Source organism: Fistularia commersonii, chromosome 17, assembly GCF_037954325.1.
Source record: "Fistularia commersonii isolate RoL2024-O1a breed Wild chromosome 17, RoL_Fcom_v1.0, whole genome shotgun sequence".
Taxonomy (NCBI): domain Eukaryota; kingdom Metazoa; phylum Chordata; class Actinopteri; order Syngnathiformes; family Fistulariidae; genus Fistularia; species Fistularia commersonii.
The window spans coordinates 14,807,114-14,832,652 of NC_141300.1; the positions used below are offsets into that span (position 1 = coordinate 14,807,114).

General features: G+C 38.2%; 1 protein-coding gene across 1 annotated transcript in view; it reads right to left on the minus strand.

Moving 5' to 3' along the window:
* Positions 1-694: 694 nt before the first annotated feature.
* Positions 695-25,539, minus strand: part of LOC147225316 (voltage-dependent calcium channel subunit alpha-2/delta-1) — a 58,232-nt gene continuing 33,387 nt past the window's right edge. Inside the window, exons 11-40 of the mRNA XM_086163802.1 lie at positions 23,719-23,877; positions 23,044-23,148; positions 21,872-21,950; positions 21,460-21,509; positions 21,261-21,350; positions 21,100-21,174; positions 20,938-21,018; positions 20,569-20,643; positions 19,219-19,278; positions 16,185-16,241; positions 15,994-16,065; positions 14,760-14,821; positions 13,621-13,697; positions 11,320-11,380; positions 11,148-11,239; positions 10,195-10,276; positions 8,400-8,462; positions 7,747-7,850; positions 7,109-7,198; positions 6,939-7,006; positions 6,806-6,844; positions 6,517-6,588; positions 5,980-6,132; positions 5,669-5,721; positions 5,419-5,474; positions 5,220-5,349; positions 4,611-4,723; positions 3,860-3,942; positions 3,521-3,600; positions 695-1,972 (exon numbers count right to left, since the gene is read on the minus strand). Of these exons, the coding sequence (XP_086019928.1) occupies positions 1,936-1,972; positions 3,521-3,600; positions 3,860-3,942; positions 4,611-4,723; positions 5,220-5,349; positions 5,419-5,474; positions 5,669-5,721; positions 5,980-6,132; positions 6,517-6,588; positions 6,806-6,844; positions 6,939-7,006; positions 7,109-7,198; positions 7,747-7,850; positions 8,400-8,462; positions 10,195-10,276; positions 11,148-11,239; positions 11,320-11,380; positions 13,621-13,697; positions 14,760-14,821; positions 15,994-16,065; positions 16,185-16,241; positions 19,219-19,278; positions 20,569-20,643; positions 20,938-21,018; positions 21,100-21,174; positions 21,261-21,350; positions 21,460-21,509; positions 21,872-21,950; positions 23,044-23,148; positions 23,719-23,877 (2,418 nt within the window). The 3' untranslated portion in view covers positions 695-1,935. The remainder of the gene's footprint in view (positions 1,973-3,520; positions 3,601-3,859; positions 3,943-4,610; positions 4,724-5,219; positions 5,350-5,418; positions 5,475-5,668; positions 5,722-5,979; positions 6,133-6,516; positions 6,589-6,805; positions 6,845-6,938; positions 7,007-7,108; positions 7,199-7,746; positions 7,851-8,399; positions 8,463-10,194; positions 10,277-11,147; positions 11,240-11,319; positions 11,381-13,620; positions 13,698-14,759; positions 14,822-15,993; positions 16,066-16,184; positions 16,242-19,218; positions 19,279-20,568; positions 20,644-20,937; positions 21,019-21,099; positions 21,175-21,260; positions 21,351-21,459; positions 21,510-21,871; positions 21,951-23,043; positions 23,149-23,718; positions 23,878-25,539) is intronic.

Consider the following 25,539-nt stretch of genomic DNA (forward strand, 5'->3'; position numbering starts at 1 on the left):
AAATGTATTCAAGCTAGTCAAGTTCCACAAAAGAGTAATTCATGTACAGTATTAAAGCACAATCAGATATCGGGATGGAGTCGGGGGGAGGGGAGGTGCACAGACATGCCTGCACAGACGAGGGACCCCTGGGGTAAAAACACAATTCAGCACGCAACTTTGATAGACAGGCATAACCTGAACACTTAAAGCCAGCAGCTCACCATAGAGGCAAGGTGGAGAGAACTCAACTGTACTTGATAAAGAAATAAAATTGACGTGGCCAAAATTTCACGAGGCATGCATTGTGAGATCTTCGCGATAAATGGTAAGGTAAGGCAATGTCGTATCACTACTGGTGTCAAAGTTCTCTCCAGTGAACCCCGATGTTGACCCCAGGCGTGGATCGTGTTCAAACATAGAACGAGCTCATCCCGGGACGTTGCAGCCTTTTTTTCGCCACCGAGCCTTCGGTGTCTGCTTCACAGCACTTGAAGAGCAACGCGATGGAGAAACAAGCGTAAGAGAACAGCGAAGAGAAGAAAACAAAGAAACAGTCATTTTGATATGCTCATCTCATTCACGAGTCGTATCGTCTCCCGAGTCCGACGATCCGCAAAGGCGACGGACGACGGAGTAATAACGAGAGATGTTATAACACGAGTGTGTGTTACGATCGTTTGACCATGGAGGAACGGGATATTCCTCTTATGTGATCAAAATCACTGGTTCTTTCTCTTTTTTTTTTTTTTTTTTTTTTTTTTTGTAAGGGCCTCATAATTTGGGAAACCGGCAGCAGCAGCAGCAGCAGATTTGGCCCGTTTTTCCGATGAGTCGCAGCAAAAAAGTACCTTCTCCGATATACTGCAGCAAGCATTAGCTCAGATGCGTGATACAAATACAAGTTCGATGTAACGCTTTGTTTAATTGAAGGTGTAAGCTACTATGTAGGCACTGGGAATTTGATGCATCAAATCAAGAGCAACCGGAGTTGTCAGACCGAGAACAAATACATTTCAAACCATAATGTACCGGAGTTTGAATTATAAAGATGCTCTCAGTGAAGAATCTACCTCACGTTATGACTCGAACATCGATGCACTCCCACATCTGAGGAATTTCTTAAAATAAACTATCCAGCAGATTCTCAGCGGTGGGTTGGTGTGTATCCATGTTCTTTTATACTGCATGAAGCTTTGGTGTCAGAGTATCGGTGTTGTCTTTCGCTCTGTACTGAGCACATGCTGCTACAATACAACACCTAGCTATTCATGAGATGCCAGTTGATTTTGAGTACAAAAAAGTTTGGGTACAGTACATTTAAACACTCAACACTCATCATAGTTGCACTGGAAGTTGAAAGAAACAAGTATTACAGCATAATGATTCATATACAAATATAATAGCAACAAACAATATCAACAACTACACTAATCAACGCTGTCAGTGACCATACAGCCTTCGAATGATATTCAGTTGGCATAGTGGAGCAACTCATGAGCATCCTCTAAATAAATCAGAGAAACAAATGAGGCAGAGTTAAAGGGTTTGGTTAGCTCTTACTCTTGCACCATTGGATACTATTTAGGAGTACATAAATGGAAATTATTGTCGATGAGCACAGCAAATGTGTCTGTGTTTTTCGAAAAAGACGAGGAGGAAATGAATGAGCAACCTTTGGCATTGGAAAATGAAATTTGCTGATACCGCTCAAACAAAAATGCCGTGTTGCAAATTATCTGCATACATCCTGGATGCTATAATAATCGTGTCATTTGGCCTCTTGTGAAATGAGATCATCGATTTGTGGACGTATGTGTGTGAGTGTGTGTGTGTGTGTGTGCGTCTGTGAGCGTGTGTGTGTGTGTGTGTGTATTGGGGGTCATGAGTTTTGCAAAGATGTGCTGAGCCACAGTAGCAGCAGTTGGAGCCCAAGCATTGGCCAAAGACACGGGCTCAGACAGGTCCCTCCACCACAATCTGAATCATCCTCCTGTTGGACAAAAAAAAATTGCCAATGAATCAGTTTTAGCAAATAACACAATTACCGTTATAGTTTTTGAAGCAACCGAAATGAATTTCATGACATTCTACATCATATTATGTTCAGACCGTCTTCATAGGTACACCTGCCGGCGACATTATTTCTGGCTTTTTTTAGTTTGATGAGTGCATTCGGGAAGTTCACGCCTGCCAAAGGGCCTGGGAGGAGGAGGAGGTGGGAGAATTCCATATTCAAAGGGCAGGAAAGCGACGTGGAGCTTTATCTGGATACTTCAATAGCAAAATGGACTTGTCTGGGCATAAACTCTCTTCCTATAAGGAACTCACCCAGCAGTAATGGGGCAGATGGAATGGGGAAAAAGCGCCTCGGCTTCTTTTTACTCTCCTCATGTACTTCCTATGTTAGTCCTTCCCTTCCTTTTGCTTTCTAGCACACACTTCCCACAATATAAACACACCCGTACATGAATTAGTGCCCTGTTATGTAGATGATCTAAGCCATTAAAACACAATGAAAGACTGAGTTCACAAAGATATGGGAAATATATTTTTTTCCAAATATTTAGGTGTCTTATAAACTATTTAAAGTTGGGTGGCGATGCATTTAATTTATCTACCGTGGCCCTTTGTTTTACTGATTTATCTATATATAAACTTCCACGAGTGCTTTTTTCTTGGGAAATCACGTAATGAATTTTTCCTTTGGGTGTGAAGATTGTATTGCCATCTTTGTCATGTTATCAAGTTTTATACAAACTACATCAAAATCAGCCAGAAAATATCCAAACTAGGTTTGACTACCAGCAGAAATAGATATATGCATGTATATATGTATGTATGTATGTATATATATATATATATATATCTATATGAATATATGTAAAGTATTGTTTTTTTTTTCTTTAGACAGTGCTGATATTATCATTGGTGTCACATTAATTTAACATTTTTTATTGACAATTTTCTGACCATCAGTTAAGGTACGAAGGTGAAAATAAGGTAAAAATAACAAAAAATAAAAAAACAGTTGGCAAAAATGGATGGGAAACAAAAAAAAAAGTAGGGTGTTCATTCACTAGGATGGAGAACATGATATACACGTATGTACATACATACATACACACACAAAAATCAGGTGGGTGATGTCTTTTTAAAATAAAAGATCATTAAAATGTAGGTGATCAAGGTTTGTTTGAGGGGTAATATGAGCTTAAATCAAAACTGGCCACTTCCTTATGGTTACATTTTCTTCTGCATTGGCTGCAAGTAACTTTTCCTTCTATAAAATGAGAAAATTAACCAGAAAAAAAAAAAAAAGTGGTGTGCAAGGAAACATCTGTTAATATTAAACTTTTTTTCCTGGTTACACGTCCATTCCCATAACCAAACTATTAAGTTTACATTATTTAAAGTCCGAACTCAAACACTGCAGGGGATTGGACCTGAAATGTTTTTAAACACGATAGGAGTGGAAAAAAGACCAAGATACTCGATTATTTCAGGGAAGATATCTTGGAAGGATTATGGGTTCACTAACCCAGAAGTCAGCAGCAGAAACAAAATGAGGGGTGTGTGTCGGAGTACAGATGCTCTGCTGACTGGGCACGAGGGCTCCTCCTACCAAGATGAACAAGAACAGAATTCAAAAAGGATAAAAGAAAAACAAATATTGAATGATAAGTGAAAAGAATGTATGAGGCAAGAGGAAAATTAAAAAAAAAAATGCAAGGCATGTTGAAATCAAAAATTAATGGGATGAAAGATATGAAATGAAAAATTTATCCCTATAGGATTAAAACCAGACTTTAACTGCCAAGTGTCGCTTGAAGAGCTGATTTTTACGATATTCTAAAAAACATCCCTTGGTGTTTCTTACATTTTCATTGTTGTCAAAACAGACATCTGGCCCCTTGCGGTATCTGGGGTTCTGAGCCAGCTCACACGGATTGGGACCTTCAGCTGAACGGATTCTTTTCAGGATAACACGATGCATGATCTAACACTTTAAATAAAAACCAAAGCAATTGCAGCGAATAAAGGGTGAAATAAAAAGTTTCATTTCATTTCAACAGCTCATACTTGTTTTTCGAAGTCTTCATTTGACAGCCCATCAGTCCATTACAAATGAAAAATGAAGCAGTAAAGAATCCATTATTCATGTTGTAACATAGTTATTTCTGTATATATGTGCTGCCTTGTTGGTGACCAGTAACTAAAGACCCTGCGATACTTCTGGAAAAACTAATAAGGACACATTTACTGTTAAACTCAATAGTAGCAACATTCTGACCACATCTGTCAAACAGATATCCTGAATATGTATTTACACACAAGCGTATCTCTCCTCTTAACCCTATTTCATTCTGATGGCGGATCAGTATGCTGCCCAGAAACAAAAAAAAAAAAAAATACAATGTTTGAGTAACATGATATAAGCTTTCATATGTCGAGCATCTGGTTAACTGTTCACCCGCAAACACTTCGGAGGGAGCCTGGACAGCTTAAGTGTGTGTCCTTGGAATCAGAGCGCAAAGCTTTGTTGTCATGTATGTGATGGATAGAGGAGGCGGAAAGTAAAAAGAAATGTAAGTCTATGTTCTATTTTTATGACTTAAGTGGAAGGATACAGGGTTGTTCAGCCTGGCGCAGGGGTCGGGGGTCACACGACAAACACGTCGCCTTGGCATCGGTGATCAGGAACACCAGGTTGGTGTTTGGCAGCTTCTCCGCTCTGTACATCCTTCAAATTGTCACATAAATACGTGTAAGCGACAACTATCTCGTGCTGTAAGAACCACACACACCTGGAATTCCAAAAAATATCTGGTCTTTTCACACAATACCACATACAGTCAGGTATATTTGTGAGCATGCACACCGACACACACCCCTTCCTTTCCCTTGGGATTATATTTTATGGCCGTTATAAAAGTTTCTCTGTCTACCGTCGTTAACAATGTGGAGTAAAGCAATAGACACATGAGACACATAACTTTCTGTCTTAAAAGCCATATATAACACCTCAGTTAAAACACACACACACACATACACATACACAAAAGGGGGTGTGACCAAAATAACCGTGCAGTGGTTTGTGAACACGTGTGCTCGTCAATTCAAAAATTGACAGAAACCCTGGGACAATATTATGTGGGCTCCCTTTGCACGAAGACTCTCTAACAGCTCAAGGTTCGGCGTTCCCTCAACATTCTCACATGACACACATTAACACACACCGAGAACAGTTACCACAGTCCAAGACACCAGAATAAGATCTTTCGTCATTGTCAAAGAAGTACTGAGTCTGCTCGGTGATGCAGCTCTCTTTAAACATGGCGTCTGGTATGTCATCTTCTGATGACTCCGCTGGAAATAAAGAGAGAGGCTCGTGAAGTAAAGTTCAGTGCAAAATTGATAAAGGATTTTGTTACTCACCTGCTCCTGTGAGGTTGGGGAACATCAGACCGATGAGGAACTGCTGGAGTATTGACCTAGGTGAGAAAGTTGGGAACATAAAATGAAATCAAACAAACAAAATAAGAAATAAAACCCAGATGAGTCATATGTTAGACTATCACAGCTGAGTTCAATATGGCTTTTTTTATACAGCTTCAAGGTTTGCATCATCTAGAATAAATAAAGAAAGAAAGAACTGACACACACATTTCACATTTTGTATACTTACCAGGCTGCACTGGAAGCCCACCAGCCAATACTCAACAGCTCTGCTATGGTGGGCTTGAGAGGGACACGAACAAACAAGGAAAGAGATTAACTCAACAACAGAAAGAAATGGTAAAAACCAATGTATTGATGAAAAAATGTTGAAATGGAGTTGTGGAAATTTATATGAAACGTATGTTTAAATGTGGAAAGTGGGAAGCGGTAACGTAACCGCATGGATGTAAACCGCCGTAATACGTCACTGAGGGTCGATAGAGCAACAGCAGAACGACAAGGGAGTTCTGACACATGCAATGGAAGTAAGTATCTAACCACATAGACGGAGCGAGGTCCTGCGGCCGCCTTGCTGTCTTTCTCCGGGTCACAGACTGACTGATAGTCATACGTTTTGTTGAAAGAGTAGAGCGAAGTGTTGACCAGGTTGATCATCAGCACAGGATCCACCTCTCCGAAGAACTGACCTATCTAGACAAGTTTACAGATACGGAAAACACCAAGGTTAACGGGGCTTTATGTTCTATCTGGCTGACAGGCTTGATAAAATACATAACACATCCATCTGTAGACCATTTGGCTTGAACTCATCTGGAATGCATTACTCAAAATTGTTTTTTTGTTGAATCGTAATTTGAGCTAGATGCGACGATACAACAAATTACTGATTTGTCTACACATATGCTACAACTGAAGCACACGGTTGACGTTTCATTTGCGTATTGATTCTGACAAAAAAAAAAAAAAAACATTTTAATGACACAAGGAAAAAATCCTTTTTTTTTTCCTTGTGTCATTAGTCTTTTTCAATGACAAAAGCTTGCATCGTGGAGGAAAAAACATGTGATAACTCACCAGGCTTATGTAATCATCCTGATTGGAAATGAGCAGAAATCCCCCATCATCCAAGATGACACAATCTACATGCTACAAAGTGGACAGACAAGTGTCTCAAAACACTATTGATTAAAGTTGTAAGACTGTGTAGGGTCTGATTCATGCTTCTAATTCAAATAAACAGTGCATCGGTGTAATACGTTTCAAATCTATAAATTGAATTTATGGTTCCGACATTGGTCTTTTTGTCAAAGAGAAGGAATATTTATTAGGTTTTACATGTTCTACTGAATGTCTTTTTGTGTACCTTGTCATTCCTTAGACAGCCACAGATTTCATCTTTGCACTAAAGTGAACCAAGGAACAAGATAGGAATTCGTGATACAGAGCAATTAATGAAATGAATTATATGAAATTCTATCTCAAGTCACAGAACTTACATTGAGTTTCAGCGTAGCATTCATGAAACTGTTCATCCAGTATGTGATATTGAGTTTCACTCCCACCACTGCAGAGCACAGGAGAAAACAACAAGTTCGACTTTCGCAAATACCTATTGAGTCTATTCATCATCCCAAGTGGCTATCAATCTAAAATTACAGAGACCGACCTGCTGGTTTGAGCGTGACTTCATCGATGGTGAGATCTACAGCTTTGCTCACAAGAATACCTGGCTCAGAAACACCCTCCCTGCCCTCTGCTGCAATTTATGAAGGATACCACACAGAAAATTGTAACACAGTTTAAACTGTAATCAAGGCCATTCAAACACTGTTGAAATGCACAAACATTCGAGAAGGTCAGTGACTTTTAAAATGGGTTAAAAAAAAAAAAAAAAGACCCATTTTCCATATTCAACACATTTTAGTGGCCTGAAATTTTAGTTAGCGGGAGCCCAAAAAACCAGGACATGTGCTAATCCAGTTGAGTGTAGCTGCAAGCCCAACTATATTATGCTGATGTTTGCCTGTCCTACTGTCTGTTAGAGCAATCAGTGTAGATAAGTCAGAGAGGAAGTACACAGGCCAGCACTGAGGGCTGGGATGAGTGCTGACAGAAACAGCAGGAAAACTAGAAGGATAAAGACCATGATGTCAGAGGCCTGAAAGTGTGATCTTTGCCAATAGGATTGGGATGACATCCAAATGCAGAGAGCTGGATAGGCTCAGTGCCAGACCACACCGAAGATGCTCACACACACACACACACACACACACAAAAGTAGACATACGTATCTTCTGTTCTTACTGCTAAAAGATGGAGCGGTGAAAATATAGATTTCATTGTCCAGTGTCCTTTTGTAGAAGCTGGACTCGTATGTCTCGGGGTTTTCGGTCCACTCTTCCCCAGCACTAAAAACAATAATATAGTCACATTATGCAATGAATAGGGTGTCGTAGCGTTTAAACACAAAGCAAATATATGGCCAAATGTGACTCATTTTAAAGAGGGACTGATATGAGAGTAGCATAACCCAGAAAAAGCATTAAGTGATTAGTATTTGTTTTACAGTCGTGCAGAATATAGATCGATCTTAAAGAGGAATATTATATTCTGACCACGTGGAATCCCCAGATGTTGTGCAGGCAAAAGGAGTAACAATGAAAAAGAGGAAAATGAGTCATATTTGGCAGCCGGATCTTTGGAGTTGACCCATGCAATGTACTGGCCTGGCAAAGTCTGGGATTTCTGCTTTAAGTGTCTAATCATCCATGTTCTGGAAAATGACCCAATGGAACAGGTGAAAATAACAGAATTCAATCTAAAAAAAGTCTGCGACCATTTACACCTCACACATTTACACCATCAGTCGCGGCCAAAGCCTGTCATCCGTTTTTTTTTTTTTTTTTATAATGTCAGAAATAATGCCTTTGAAAACAATGCCAGAGCGAGGAGAGTACCTTCTTGGATAGACTCTTGTGATTCCTCCGTCTGTGGCAACAAATCTGGCCACTATTCCTTCCCTGGGTATATAAAAATGTATCAATATATCAAATACGAAAGTCAATTGCGATGACAAGCTCCTCAGTCTTTTTGAACTGTGACACCGATCTGCTGACATGAAACAGATTGTTTCATTACCAGTCACTTGAGTCATTGTGTCCTAATGTTAAACAGAAACCATGTTTTTTGTGTGAGTGTGTTCTTATATTATTTCAGACAAGTGGGCATACCATGAAAGGAAACACACTGAAGGCATCATTTTACTTTTCATTCAAAAAAGTCTAGTCTGGCAGAGCTAAGGATTGGTTGATAAACAAACTCGCTTTAATCATGTTTCCCCAGCTAGACATTCATTTTCCTTCATTAAATCGTTTTTATCAAGTATTCTACTCGAGAAGGGCATCTGTTTTCCTTGATAACAAGAAATGTTCACAAATGGTTATTAGGAAACACAGCCACACAACACACGATGAAAACAGGTAGAAGCATTTCACCTAAAACACATTTTGCAAAGACATAAAGAAATACACGATGAAGCTCAAAAATGACCAGGTTTGCAGCTCATGGTGTTTGAATGTGCAAAGCAAACACCGGCCTTTGTGTTTCATGAGTGATACTGAAAAATCGGTGTAAACCAAAGACTCTTGATCCTCACAGGAGATACAGGATCGAAGTGAAAGAAACTATGTGTGGCTGACGGTAGAAAGTCGTGAAAATGGCACTTTATGTAGCATTTATATTGAAAAAGATTCTGCCTATGTTTGAATACAAACACAATTAATTATGGTGTTTGTCATTAGCTACAAAAGATAATGTTGAAAAGCAGCCTGCAATTTCTTTAGTGCCGATGGAGAAGCACAACAAGACAGGATATTTCGAAAATCAAGGTTATTCAGCTGAAAGTAGACATCCTTTGATTCTCTGTAAAAGAAACGTTATACGGATTATTTGTACTGGTGAGCGACAAACATTTCTGCACTATTTGTGAATGCAAGATAGTCGTTTGTTGTTGGAAGACACTGAAAAGCAAGATACTGAACCCCTAACTGCTGGTGGACGGCAGCCTGCTGCTCACGGTCCATCCATGATGGGTTGATTTGCCGAGAACGAATTTCCCCACGGGGATTAATAAAGGATAAATTATCATTAACTACGTTTGTTTCCCTACGCATCCAGAGACAGGAGACCGAAGTGCCAACCCCTGTCAGGATGAGTCCCGGCGTATCCTAATTTGTCCCTGTGCATCCAGTGACCGCAGAACGGAGGCCAGTGAGCGGAGGGTGGAGCGCCAACCCTGTCGGATCAGCAGCGTGCCAGACGGCGCCAAGCCTTTCGATAAGACCGGAGTCCGAACCCCCGTCTGCGTCGTCCCTGCTTTGCTGCCCCCTGCGGACTCCGACCCCTCTCCAACCACTTCCGGGCGCTGAAGCCCAACCACCTAGCCTCTCGTTCCTGCCGTCACCTGCTGCCAGACCATAAGTAAACTTGTTGTTGATGTGCACACGCACTGAATCGTACCGCACGATGAGTGTATAATTTGACCGCAACGGAGCAATAACGGACCCGCCGTAGCAAATGGCGTCTGCTAGCGAGGTCAAGACATGATGAAATCACCCAACTGAAGTTAACAGTGGAACGGCGGGTAAGAAGCGTGATGCAAGAGTCAGGTTTGGTTACACGCAGAAAGAGCTCCATCACAAGAACATGTTTCATTGCTTAAAGCAGAGACGGACAGAGAGGTTTTATACTCACACTGTCTGGTCTTTCCAAGATCTAACCAGCTCTGCTGTCAGACCAGCATCCAGGATTAGTCGACTCACAAGGGACACATTACCTATGAATTAAAGACAGACGGTGTTTACAAAGTGCAATTATTCCATCCACTTGGGGACGAATAGTAATGGCAGTCTAAACTGTGCACCGGTGAAAATTTTAAGGAGAGACAATTATTAAATCATTGACTGCGCTTTTACTTTTATGTTGTCGGGCTATCATCTGGGAGGGTTACATGTTTCTGTAAGTCCCCTCTACTTTAGAAAACACACACTGAAATTGCAGTGCGTGCTTTAAGGTCTGACTGCTTATATTTTGGAGCGAGGGTGTACTGAGGTATTCATTTCAAAGCCAGCTGTCAAAGAAAGAACATATTAAGTGAATAATATGAGAAAAGTATCTATACAGTTTTAACTGTCACAAATCATGTCCACAATTTTTCATAAGGACACATCTGTTCACAGACTCGCACTTGCAACAACATAACGGCCCCGATGCCACGATTTTTGACTTGACCTTTGGAGCGAGGATAGCCGGGTGCATTAGGTAGATGATAGTGGCAAGCCGTGCCATAGATAGGATCCATTAGGTGATGACAAATCAAACATTATGAGTCATTGTGGAGCATGACAGTATACAGCTTCCAGGAAAGTCAGTCAATCTAGCTGATGTCACTCTGCCAAGAATCTACTAATCTAATGACTAAAGTCATGCACTGACCTTCAGATGCTGACCAATGCAACCTGAAAATTGCATTTTCACTAATAGGAATATAGGGCATAAATTTGAACGGTCACAAATTTTCACCGTGCAATACAATACAATACAGTACATTATATCAATATGTACAATGATACTTACAGGCGTACAAACATATCGGAATACAACATGCGCGGTACGTTGACGCAACGTGAAAAGGACGCATAACTCACACGCATCTGGAGTGTTCCTATCGATGTACTGGTTAAAGTCAGGGAGAAACTGGGTGCTGTTGAGCATCAACTTCAGGTCTTTGCAGTAATCCCTGTCAAAACAATTTGGGTCAGCGTCCCTATCTGACACACATTAGTTCATCTATACAGGAAGTATTTCCAAATCACTCACCTTGGAGCAATGTACGTGTAACCAAATTCATCAAATCTCTCCTGCTGTACCGTTTCCATTGCTTTTAAAGGCACAAAAGAACTTGTCTTAGGCTCAACTTGTGGCAATATTATCATTACATAAAGTACAGGTGCTTAGCAGAGTAAGTTCTGCCAATACCAACAGGTCATTTTATATTGCAGATTAAAAGGCAATATTTGTTTTGACGATGTGACGTTGGATAACATATGTCAACGCAAACTCTAGGGACCAATCCAACAGGACACACACACACACACACACACACACACACACACACACACACACACACGCAAGGAGTCACAAAGAAAACTACTGAATAAAAATAGAGGGGGAAAGTTATGGTTTGAAATACTTGCCTTTTTGCCCTTTTTCGACAGAAAAGAAAAGAGAGAAAAACGCAAATAAGAAAAACAATTAGATATATCAGTGTTAATAATAAAAAGAAAAAAAAAAAAAAATCAAAATTCTCACTTGGTAATCTAGTAGAGTGATAATCTCAGGACAATATGAGCATAAGCATGCAAAGTCAAACACGGCCATAAATAATGCGATTCTATTGTTTTCTTTCAGCCGCAGTCTGGTCTCAATTTAGATCAGAGGCCAGTACTTCTTATCTCATAAAGGACACGATGGACATTCATTGTCATCATTCTTTCATCTTTTGTTTTGGACAGTAAAATTCAAATATACTGAATCATGTGGTGCGGTCTGCAAAAACAATTACAAGGTGCTGAGTTTAAGCGCAGTCATGGAAATTTGGTGCGGGATAAAATAATGTCCCGCATGCAAAAAAAAAAAAAAAAATGACAGGCAGATTCATAGTCCCTCGGTCTCTGAAGACAAGGTAGTAACTTTGGCAAGGCGAGTTTTTGCCCCACAAGCTGTTTAGCTCTCTTGTCGCTTTTAGTCAGCGATTGCAGCATTCCAGCCATATGGATGAATGCTTTGGGTAGTGATGTATGTGACGGACAAGTGGAACCACGGGCTATCTGCTTCCGGGTGGTAACAAGATGAAATGAGGTATTGTTGGTCCGGCTCGGCTGTGAAATTTCAGATGACCGTACGGGGAAATTTCGATATCCGATCTTCCAATCAGAGAACTCTGTGACAGAGAGCAGCGTCGTGTTACTTTCTTTTAAAGGGCTTGTAAACGTTCTGACAGCCGCCACGGCTCGGTGACGGACTTGTTATGGCGGAGAGGGAGTGACATTGAGGCCGCGGCACTCAGTCAAAATCTCATCTGCTGGAATAACTGCGCCGTTAAGCCGTTTTACGATTTATAAAGTCACATCAAAGTGATGAAACGTCCTCCAAAGAAAGATGGTTATGAACTTTGTCCTGTGTTCCTCAAATAATATCCTTCATTTAAAGTCATTATTTTCCGTTCATGCACCATGTTCCTCGATCTATTTGCCATCGCAGACTGAGTATGGTACAAATGTGACCAGAGGACAGAGGTTTTTATGCAAAAAAGGAGCATTAAACAACACAGAACACAAATGAATGAATACTTGCCCCAAGAGGATGCTGCAAAATGACACAACAGAAGAGAATAATTTGTGTCAGACTTCAAATACAAATGAAAATTACCTGCAAACATAGTTGTTGTGCAAGTGACCTAACTTGGGTCATTAATGACTATTTTGCTTGACAAAGACAGGAAAATACAAAAGACAAAGACAAAAATAGCAAACACTGACAGGCTACTAACTGTGAACGTAATCAGATTTAAATTTATAGCCTCTGCATTGATTCTCTAGAACTCTGTTTTTTTCTTTTTTGGTTGATTGGTTTTATTCCAGTTTCCTCAGGGGGAATCTTGCAGGAAAACAATAACCAAATAAATAAATAAACAGCAACTCGAGAAGTTGAGAATAGGAAGGCAGAAACAGAAGACTACGATTTTGTCTTTTCCTAAGCCAAGAATGAATGCCAGACCAATGGACTGAATAAGGCAGAACAGCAAATTGTAGGCACGAAAATCAAAGAGTAAGTGCTTGGACTGGGTTCTGGAGAAACAAATTATCTGCACGAGTATGTGTGGGTGTGCATGCTGGCTGACCGGTGGGTTGAACTACAAATGAAAAACACTGTGGGGATCCGCTGATCTGACCAGCACACGAAAAAGGAGTGGCTGCGGTTCCACGCTAAGCAAAGTGGAAATACTGAAGGATACTGCTCAAAGAAAAAATGCTTGAGAGCCAGTTGAAAGGAACCAGAATAATGAAATCTCGTCGATTTGCATGAACACATTACGTTCTCTTTTCTTATTATACTTACACATAGCTTGTTTCATGTTTTCCCCCAGTTTTGCTTGAATGAAGTGTTCACTGTATTTAGGCAGAACAAGGGCGAGGCTGCAGGAGAGAAACACGGAGACAAACCGGTGAAAGAACTTCCTGAAAGTACATTTGAAGCAAAGACGAAGAAACCAAAGATATTTTCTCTGAGGTACTTCTGACTGGTTCTGGTTGAAGTGGAGTCGAGAGACAGGGTATCAACTTAGTCAGGCCTGCGTGTTCAGCTTGATCAGGGGTCTCAAACTCATTTTGGTCCGGGGGCCTCAAACGGCCTAATTTGATGTCAAGGGGGCCGGACCAGTAAAATCATTACCTAAAAGTAACATTAAGGCCAACGTTTTCCTTTGTTTTAGTGTAAAGGAAGTGACCAGGTGAATTCTAAAAATTCTATATGTAATGAACTCTTCCAATAAAAAAAATACATTATGAATTAATATTAAGAATGAATATTAAAAAAGAATTGATGAAATTCCACCCCCAAAATATTGTTGAGTTAAAAGAGAAAATTGTGTCACTGTGGGGAAAATCTGCCACTAGAATATATTAAAAAATTGATTGGTAGCATGTATATTCTGGTTATTAAATCTTTTTTTTTTTAATTTAACCCTCTTTTTGCTATCATTTTTGTGTTTTTTATAGAAATCCGAAAAGAAAAGATTGTTTTAACAATCTCACCAGACGTTTTTTCGTCAAAAAATCATTTGTTTTCAAATCTTCAAGCAAAAAAAAAACATTACAAAGTTACTTTTTCATATTTTTCCTTGCCTGTTTTTTCCTTCTTTTTTTTTTTAAACCCACTGTATAAAACCCCCAGATGCACATGAGAAAAAACGTGCAGGCCGCACTAATACAAAGATTTGATATCAAGCAGGGGGCCACAAAATATTGTTCAATTGGCTGCGAGTCTGAGAGCCCTGAGTTGGATGTTGAAAATTTGGTGTGTGTATTTTCATTGGCCAAGGAAAACCTCTTGTAAGAAACAAAAGTGTGACCACTGTTGGCTTCAGTAAAGTCCTCCATTAATTGGTGAGCTTCCATACTGAATTGTCCATACTCAAATAGTGCCAGAAGAATAAACAGAATTTTATTTTTGCTTTGGTGCTGCTGAGACGGCCCCACCTGTAATCTGTTCCATTGACAGGTGCCCACGTGTAAGTTCTGACTCCACGGTCAATGTACCTCTGCCAAGGTGACACATGGATAAAATGAGTCAAGAAAATGGAGCAATAGCTATCTATCTATTTATCAATTGGAGCGCTTTAGTCTGGGGAAACACCCGTGTGACGATAAAACGTCTTTTTAATAAGCAATAGCAAGCCTGCAATACAACTCACTGTTCCCGCTAAATTCCGGGTAAAAAAACAAAAAACAAAAACAGAATTCATTGAACACATCATTCCCAGCAACCCCAAAATCACACAGAAAACAAGCATCATCATTAACACCAACATTTGTGACTCGCTACACTATCTATCTATCCATCCATCTATCTGCATGATAAATAATAAAGTAACTGAAATGATGATTATCTTTAATGTCTGTACATGTGAGATGCATGATAAAGCAGCAGTAGCATTAATCCAATAACATCCAAAAACAATCATTTGCTGTAAATAAAAGCAAAACAATGAGCGGAATACGGTATCATTTTGAAAAGTAATTTTTTTAAGTTTGACTGCTGATTCTGTCACAGCAGGAAAATTTCAAAGTGTTTTTGTTGCTAAGTATTACAATACTTTCAGCAGGTAGCCATGTTTCATTATAATATACAGGACTGTCTCAGAAAATTAGAATATTGCGATAAAGTTCTTTATCTTCTGTAATGCAATTACAAAAGCAAAAATGTCATACATTCTGGATTCATTACAAATCAACTGAAATATTGCAAGCCTTTTATTATATTACTATTCCTCATTATGGCTTGCATCTTAAGAAAACTCAAAAATCCTATCTCAAAATATGAGAATATCATGAAAAAGTTTTTTTGTTTGTTTTTTTTAATTGCATTACAGAAGATATAGAACTTTGTCACAATATTCTAATTTTCTGAGACAGTCCTGTACAATGGAGAGTTTGATATCTGCCTTTGTCTCCATGCATTTTTGATCAAAAAAACCCATGGGAAAAAGTGGAAGGCTTTAAATCTCATCCTGTTCTTACAGCCAGCTGTCAAAAAAGTCAAAGTAACTCCTGCTGCAAAATATTATGACGTTAAGTCAATACTACAGAAACGACTCAATGGACCCATGCTGACAGGCCCTGACAAAAACAATTTAAGGTTCTTGCAATAAGATGACCTTCGCATGCAGCATGTGGATGGGGTACAATCTCCCTTGTATCTGTTCTCTTTTACCTCATCATGAGTTTTAACCAGCGTCTGAATTGTGCGTTCGCCTGTCTCTCCGTCAATCATCATTCTTCTAATCTATTGGGAAGAAAAAGTATCATGACAACACAATAGTTTGCTCAGGAGACTTAGAAAAAGGAATTTGCCTGTTTCATTGTGTGTGTGTGTGTGTGTGTGGTAAGGGGTGGGAGTGGTACCTCAACTTTGATATCATTCTCTAGTTCAGCGTCCAGAAAGTCCAGAGTGACAGGCTCCTGAAATTTAGGATTCTGGGGAAACCATTTGTTTTTGATTAGAATGACAGTTAAAAAGACCACACCAGTTAATGCAAAGATTTTTTTTTTTTTTTATCTGTTGAATTCCAACAAAATCAGTCTTCTTCTTCATTTCAAGGTTATATGTGATTATCAATCAATATATTTCACACACAAATGAATTCAAATCAAATCAAGGGCATAAATAACAAAGAGAAACATATGGAAGAGTTTTGAGAAGATATCCATGTCACCAGACTCAGCTGTTTCAGAAATGATGCAAAGTGACAGTGGACCCTATGAATGTCTTGTCTTAAAAACCTATCTGTCTGAGTGGGTTTATAGCTGTATGAAATTTTAGCAGTAATCTAGTGCTTCATCATAAAAAAGCAGCACATTGAATTTAATATAAACCTGTTCACCCCAAAATTTTGTCTGAGAAAGACTGTACATTCTGTTGATAATACCATTTTCTGCATTGGGTTTGGATTTGTTGGAATATCTTGTTTTGTACAAAAAAAAAAGAAAAAAAAAAAAAGAAAGAAAACCGGTGACAGTGTCAGCTCTGCCACAAAATATGTGCAACCAACAAAAAGAAAACATATGTTAAAAAGAAATTAAAATAAAATAACCGCTATTTTTGTCATTGATTTAAAGCAGTGGTCCACAAACTACGGCCTGGGGGCCGGATGCGGCCCGCCTTCGCATTTTGCCCGGCCCCTGAATAATACCAGAGATGTATTATGATTTTATTTTATTTTTTTCATTCTGGCCATAATCGTGACTTGTAGATGCATAGAACGTAACATTTTATTACATAACATCTGCAGATTGTGCCTTATCTGAAACCCCTCCCTCAAAACAAAAAAAAAAAAGAAATAACACAGAATAATGGCAAAAAGATTAGGCAAGAGAAAAATAGATTCAGAATGCAGGTTATTTCTCCTGCATCGGACAAACCATTATTTTTTGTTCAATTCAAAGAAAAGCCTGTTTGTCTCATCTGTCAAGAGACGGCGACTGTATTCAAAGAATACAATCTGCGCCGACATAATGAATCCCGTCACAAAGACAAGTATGATAGCTTGCAAGGCCAAATACGAGCAGACAAACTGTCAAAGCTAAAAAGTGGACCGTAAGCTCAGCAGAGGACATTTGTATGCCAAGCTCAGCTAGATATTTTTTATTCGTGGAGTTTGTGCAAACTTTGAAATGTGCGATGATCTGGTAGCCCTCAAAAGTCTCAAAGGGACCTCTGCGATTGTCATACTTTTTGATACAAACTGTCCCGGCCCCCTTCTGTAATATCTGTCCACGTTGTCGCTACAAGCCTTTATGCAAAAAAAAGTTGCTCTTGTTTTGACGTAGATAGCATGGCGCAACGTGTATGAACATGCATTTGTGTGTGATGTTATTCTACAATTTGCAAAGCCTATTTTAAATCTCTAAAGACGATGACAGCTAACATTCCCTTCATTATTACATGAGTTATATACTATATATTATATATTATATATTGTATGTTATCAGAGAAGTTAAAAGTTCGCAGGAAAAAGTTTGGGGACTTTTGATTTAAAGCAACATTTAATCTTTGCTTTTTGATTTGCAGGTGACTCTGCTTCTTATAGCATGCCTTTTGTAAATGTTTCCTTTGCATGCTTGCACCAAACGGATGAATTGTGAAAATTATGACCCTCAGTGAAAAGGAAATAGAAAGAAGATAGAAGAATCATACAATCAAAAAATCAATGTATCGATTCATTAGTAGAATTGCTTACATTTCAGGGTAAATGAATGAGGCAGGAATGGAAGATGAAACGTCTCAACATGAAATCGCAAAAAAAAAAAGAAAAAAGAAAAGAAAGAATAAAAGATCAAGGGGGGGAAACAACAGGGGACACAGATTCAAACATCAAGCTTTCACAAGAAAGGAATGAAATATGAAAAGAATGAAAATGGGAACAAAGGGTGGTATAAAAACAACATTAAAATGAAGAAGATGGAAGATTGTTCACAAATGAAGTTGTTTACGGTCACATTGTGAGGAATTCTCTCTGTTTGGGGAAAAACAGTATTAATAGCAATGAAAAGGTTTTTCCAGCTCTATTCTGTAATATCTCTGCAAGTTGTCCTTACAAGCCTTTATGCAAAAAAAAGCTAAGTTGCTCTTGTTTTGACATAGATAGCATGGCGTAAGATGTATAAACATGCATTTGTGTATGATGTTATTCTACAATTTGCAAAGCCTATTTTAAATCTCTAAAGACGATGACAGCTAATCTTCCCTTCATTATTACATGTGTTATATATAATATGTTATCGACATTCATCACTTCCTTTTTTGAACCGATCCTTGGCAAACCTGCTTATGCTATCTCATGTTTAGAATAAAAAAAACAAACAACAAACATTTTTTCTATTCATGTCTGATCAAGCAGGATATTATTTATGTTAATTAAAGGGGTTTTCTGAATGTAGTTTGCAGAAATCTGCAAATCTGCAGATTACAAAACAGATCTCACAGGACAAATTACTCTTGTGTACGCTTTATTTGTCTACATCAGACTTGGGCTTTTACGGCCCGCGGGCCACATCCTGCCCATTTTGCTTTTTAATCAATTTTTAAACAATTTTCTTTGAATATTTGAATAAGAATTTTCAATCAATATTGAATTTAGAAACTCCTTATTTTTTTTTCCTTTTTTTAATTTTGTCTGAAGGCTTAAATACATTTATATGATCATTATTGATTTTAAAGGTGAAATAAAATGCCAAAGAATGTAAAGATTCAAATTGCAATTTTGTTCAGTTTGCATAATACCTTGTTGGCCCAGGCATAGAAATTAAATAAGAAATGTGGCCCGCTAGCCAAAATAATAACCCACCCCTGGTCTAACTGCACATCTATGAGACTACAAATTTCTACACAAATACAAATTGTGTCTATTCAAGGTCTACAATATCTCTACTGTCTCACCTCATGAAAAGTGACAGCAAACCTATTAGTGAGCCTGAGCTTCCTGTTTCTGATCCTTTTCTAAGAAAATTATTTAAAAAAAAGGATTTAGATATACATTTGAAGGCCTATAAAATACACTGTAATGGTTGCACTTTGATGGCAACTTGTTTGTAAGTGTTGTAATCCCGGATCACCGGTCAGTTCCAGATTCAAGCAGATGTTGTGATCACTTCATTTGAAATGAATGCAAATGCAGTTTAATACTTGGTTCGGTGCAAAAATGTGGACCTGTAAATATTTTGTTGATGTGAATAAGAATATAGACAGTCGTGCTTGACTTAACAGTAGGAAACTTTGTGTGTTCTAGGATTCAGCGTGAGCATAGCATGGCCCATAAGATGGAAAACAGGCAACATATGGCCGCTGTGCATCATGTCAGAGCACCTTTCCCCAAAAAAGGGAAATGGGTGAACTTCTGGTGTTGACCAATTTGTGTTGGATTGCACCGTAATACCAGCTGTTGGGTATTTGTAGTTGTATTGTTGCTCGTCGTGAGTGTGCCAGGCAGGTGAACCAAGGTGTATTTTTGACTTGAAATTCAATTCAAACTAACTTTGATTCATGATTTTCTTTTTTTATTCTTAAAAAAATGCAGATTTTTCCTCCACCTTGCAGTGGTTCTATTCTGTGTTGAGGTTGTATTTTCAATACTATTAATACAAAGATAAAGCCAAGCCCGGAAGTATTCATGCCCCTGGGAGAAAATGGCGATCTCTTAGCATTGATTTGTGGGCATTTGCTTACATATAAGGATTAATATAACTTTACTTTGATTGAGGAAATTACTCTTTTTTTATATGATAAAATGACAATGTTCAGAAATGTTTAAAATGAGTCTTCAACTTGACATGTTAGCCTGCAGGTTTGAAAGCCATTACAATTCAGCCATGTCCAATAGTTAGAATACAGTATAAGAATAAGAATAAGAATAAGAATAAGAATAAGAATAAGAATAAGAATAAGAATAAGAATAAGAATAAGAATAAGAATAAGAATAAGAATAAGAATAAGAATAACTTTATTTATCCCGAAGGAAATTGTTGTGCCAGAGTTTCAAGTAAAACATAACAATAATAAATAATAGTTGGAAATTGTATAAACAGTAAAAAAAAAAGGGGGGGGGTAGAATAAGAAATACAAATAAAACTATAAAGTGTCAAAGTCAAGGCTATAAAGTGTTTTAAGGTCTTAAGTAGAACAAGTATAATAGGTCAGTATGATCTTTTTCACAACCAATTAATGAATAAATAAATGAATGAATAATCAATCAATCAATCAATAAAAGACACATAGAACTGCACTTCATACCTTTGGCTGGAGATTGGGATGTAGCAGGACGTATCCATTGGGATCAATAGCAAAGTAGTATCCATTTGGGCCAATCTAAAGCAAAAATTGAAGTTAAAGAAATTCATGTGCAGGAAAAAAGAAAACAAACAAACAAAAAAAAAATCCAAATAGTCCCACAGATTATTTTGATTAGTGGACGACTGCGTGGACCCTTTTCTAAAAACAATTCTAATATGAATCCCATCCCTTGGTAATTCTTCCAGAGGGAAATCTCTGACTGACTGAGTGCGTCAGAATACTTGTTAAGACTTTTAGGTTTGACATTTACTTGATATTTATTTATTTGATATTTATAGGCACGTGATCACGTGTGAAATGGAAGCTCACCGTGAAACGTGGCGTGAGCTTCTTGATGTCATATAGAGAAACATCGATTCCCATCACGCCAAGGATCAATTGATTTTGATGCTGAGAAAATATACAGTTAAAGAAATATGTGAAGCTGAAAAATTCGAGGTTAACACATAGGGATGAATTTATTTTGATCACCTCTCCATTCCTGTCATCCTTAGTCTTGGTTTTATTGAAAACGGGAAGTGTTCCAGTGATAACCAGTCCCAGTTCCTGATTGAGACAGAAGCGAATGAATAAATCATGTGAATATGTAAATTCTGTTTTAGAAATAGATGTTACACCAGAAAATGTTATACCAGAGCATCAAGGTAGACATTAGTCCACTGTACTTGTTTGGCCTGCTTGTCTGCCAGAACCATGGGTCTTCCCAGGACATCAAGGTATTCCTGAATTGTAAAAAAAAAGGACAATATCATTTCAAACATCAGTGCTTGTGTGCATAAAAAAAAATGAATAGACAATTAGTTGATGAAATGTTTCGTGTGAGATCATTACCTGTGTATTTATTCTGATGGCTCCTATTGAGGGAATCTCATAGAAGTAACCTTGATTAGGTAAGACACAAATGGTGGGAAACAAGTATGTCATATTCAGGAAGTTACAGATGATACAAGATATTTTTGTGTTTTGATGTTTGTGTAAGTATGACAGGCAAAGACAAGTTAGACAGAAAGAGAAAAAGATGAGATTATCTTGATGAATCACTCCTTGACACATCGAATTCTTCATTTGCAAGAACAAGAACATAGAAGAGCATAGAAGAACCATGTTCATCACCCGAGCGTTATGAAATCATCTCTTGTGCATTACCTTCAACTAATATTAGATGACAAAAACATGGAAATTAGAGCGGAGACCTTTCTGTATAATACATGAATAAAAACAAGATGCTAATTTTGTGCTGCACCTTTGTTAGAGCAGGCCATCCACTGAATGGGTCCTTTATCATAGTTATGTTGTCCAACTGAAAAGGTAAAGATCCTTACCTGGAATGTAAAAACCTTCTGTAAGTTTTAAAGTAAACAAAGATTCAACCAAAATACCAGATTTCACATTCAAGCAGATGATATCATATATTCCTCGTCGAGACGAGGGACCCGCTGGCAAATGGCATGAAGTAAAGTGAAGGAAATGCTTTCAGCTTTGGAATAATTAAATATCACAGAGCAAAATAAATGTAAAAAGTCATCTCCAAAAGTCACTGCACTTTTGTGCAAGACTGCAGTGAGATCTCCTCAGTCATTTTCTGTTAATAACTGCATTTGTTAACTGTAAATACCAAATCCATTGATGACAGACACTAAATGCAAAACTAAGAATTTCATTTTTTTTTTTTTTTTTTCCCATTCTCATACATTTGTAGCATGAAAAATATTCCCCCAAATCCTTAGGCTTTCTCATTTTTCCCTCATGTCTGCAGCTTCCCAGGGGGCGTCTCTTGAACTACTGCAGCCGTCTTTCTATGTGTCCTCCATTCTCATTTCTTTCATGAATGTCAAAGCTGTTAGTGCATTACGTTCATCTTTAACCATGTAACTGTCAGCGGTTCTGTTCGTAGTAGGAAGAGATTGTTTGTGCCAAACCAGATCCAGCCCCCATCACTATGCGACTTTGACTTTTTTTTTCTCTGTCCTTCTCCCTCTCGCTCGATTTGTAACGCAATCAGTCGAGACAGAAGGCCACCCACGTTGCGCTGGGATCTATCCAAGCCTGTTGACCGGTAAAAAGCAGATTTTCCTCGCCAACTGCCCTCAACGTATGTTGGGTCTCTGTTAATAATTTAAAAGGAGAGTTGTCTTCCTATAAAGTGTCAAAAAGCAACCGCGTTGATTCGCCGCCGAATGAAAAATAATCTGACTTGTGTCGATTTGACTCGGAGGAATTATATACTCGCTTGAAATTTTCTCGTTTCAAACTTTCGGCAATTCTCTCTATCTAAAAATACATTTAAAAGGCTTCTGAAGAATTGGTTTAGTTTTACCTTTGATTCATTCACAGAGATAAATTAACATCTTCACAATGTGCATGGAAAACAGCTTTGCGAATTTGTCGCTGGGTGTGTTTTTGTGTGAAACATACTTTCTTCTCAGCATTGTACTTCTCCAGGATGGCCTGGGCTCTTTCTTCTCCCCCATCAGTGAACAGCATGATTATCTTATTGCAGTTTGCTCTGCTCACATTAGTCTAATTGAATGAGAGCAAAGGAAAGAAAAGAAAAAATGCAAAAAAAAAAAACCAAAAAAACAAGAAGTTACATTTATTTCCCTGTTTGAGTATCATTTCGCATTTCCCAAAATATTGATTGGTAGATACATCCATAAACTAAATGTACCCCATAATATTAGATTTTATTTTGCAGTTCATTGTGTTTATACATTTGCTTTACTGTTTTATGCTTCTCTAAGTTTGTTATTACAAAAGCACATAATAATCAATCATAAGCAAATGCAATTATTATGCCAGGATGCACTATTGTAAAGTATTATATTTAGAAACCTCTTTATCTCACGAACAAAAATATTAATGTCTTCCCAGTATAAACTTAAGTTTGACACCCTGATCTTCAGCAATAAATATTCAGGGTGGTTACATGGAAGTCGTGACATGTTTGTCCAGCAGATGGCAATGAAGGTCAATAAACAGATAACACCTAGTCATGTTTTCAATTTTATGCACAATCTCCCCATATGAGGTCCGTGAAAATGAAAGATAACGTGTCTTTTTCAGTATAAAAATAAAATTGAGAAATCTTACTGCAGAGAGTTGCTCAAATGCAAACTCAAAGCCTTTCGTGTAGTTTGTAATTCCTTTCGCAGTGATGTTCTGGACCGCATCCTTCAGCAACTTCTTGTTCCTCACGTTTGCTTGTACCAGATGGTCAAAACAGGCTGTTTTTTTCACCCTAGTGTTAAACTGGGAAACAGAAGGAATGAGATTTAGTCTAAAACCCATTTGCCCATTCAAAACATGTGTAGATATACATGACACAAGTGAAACACACACACACACACACACACACACACACACACACTCCCACCTGGCCTTGGCTATTAACAGACAGTGGTAAACAGACACATTCATCAAGCCCAACTAATTGCTTCACATCCTCTAAGCTCAACGATTCGGTACCCATGGTAACAAGATTCTGCTGTATAAGAACAAGGTTAGGCAGTAACACTCTTTCTTTAAGGTGAGCCTTCCTCATTACCACCTCACAGAACACACACCGTATGCAAAAACACTCCACTCAACACTAATCAAAAGTCCCTATTCTTCTCTACTGAGCAGTAGCAGAAGACAAACTGATATTCATATGTTCAATGATAGAGTATCTGAAAACCCATTTAGACAAGAATGAACAGAGAAGCAAAGAGCTGACAAAGCTCGTGAGGATAATGGATGCAATGGCTTTGAGTGCAGAAAAAATATATAAATAAAATAAATCACATTATTATAATGCTATGGATTATAATGGTGTATGAAGGATGATGTACAGAATTTTAAATTAGTAAGAACATCTTGATAAAAAAAAAAAAAAGATAGCTATCTGACAACTTAGCAGTGCTTCTCACTGAGAAATGGACAATATCCTAAACAATCAGCAAGGCATCAAGACCTCTCACAATATATATATATAAATAGGGATGTACATATATATCTATATATATATGTTTCCAATGTGCATGTAGTCCTTGAAGTTTCTATGGGTTTGACTGGAATGGACGAACCTCTCAATAGGAAGGAAAGGCAATAATGCAACAAGGATGTCTTGACACAAAGACTATATCAAGGTGCTGGCAAATAAAGACATGTAACCTCAAACATACACATAGAGACAATGGGATTTCACATAATTGCCCACACAGCGCAGTCTTGGACCTTTTACAACATCGTCTATATAAAGGAGAGGAGTCGGTAAGGTGAGACAGGAATGTGGGAGGATGAGGAGAAAACACAAAGAGGGCAGAGAAAGGAAAGGTGTGAATTCAAAAGACAGAGAGTGAGAAATTACCTTATAGAAAATAATGGACCAACACATGTAATACCACAATCTTTCATTAATTACATTCTATGCGTGTAAGATTGAAAAACATAGAAACAAACTTAGTGTATCACTGAACGTGAGTTAGAATATAGTGTTTTAGATAGGCTGGTGGATGTCCCTAAAAATATGAATGCATTCTACTTAAAAAAAAAACATTGTTCTTTTGTGATCCTTTTATAACTGCTGCTGTTTCTCTCTCGCACTGTGTGTATGTGTGTGTGTGTCTGTGTGTGTGTGTGTGTGTGTGTGATGGTCCGGAGCTTGGAATTGGATTAGTGATGACACAAGAGAGAAAGCTAATCTTCAAGGCTTAATCCTCCTGGACACTCTGCTACTTTGCTTTGGCACTTTGGCTTGCCCACTGGACTGACACCGGCTAATAGCAGTAACACCGACTAACCCGCCTGAATAAAAGTGGTTCTGTGTTTTGGTGAGTTTGGAGAGTGAGGGGAGGGAAAGAGAGTAAAAAAAAACGTTATACCGGACTAATATGTAAAGGATTAGGACGAGGGAGGAGAGAAACAGGAGGG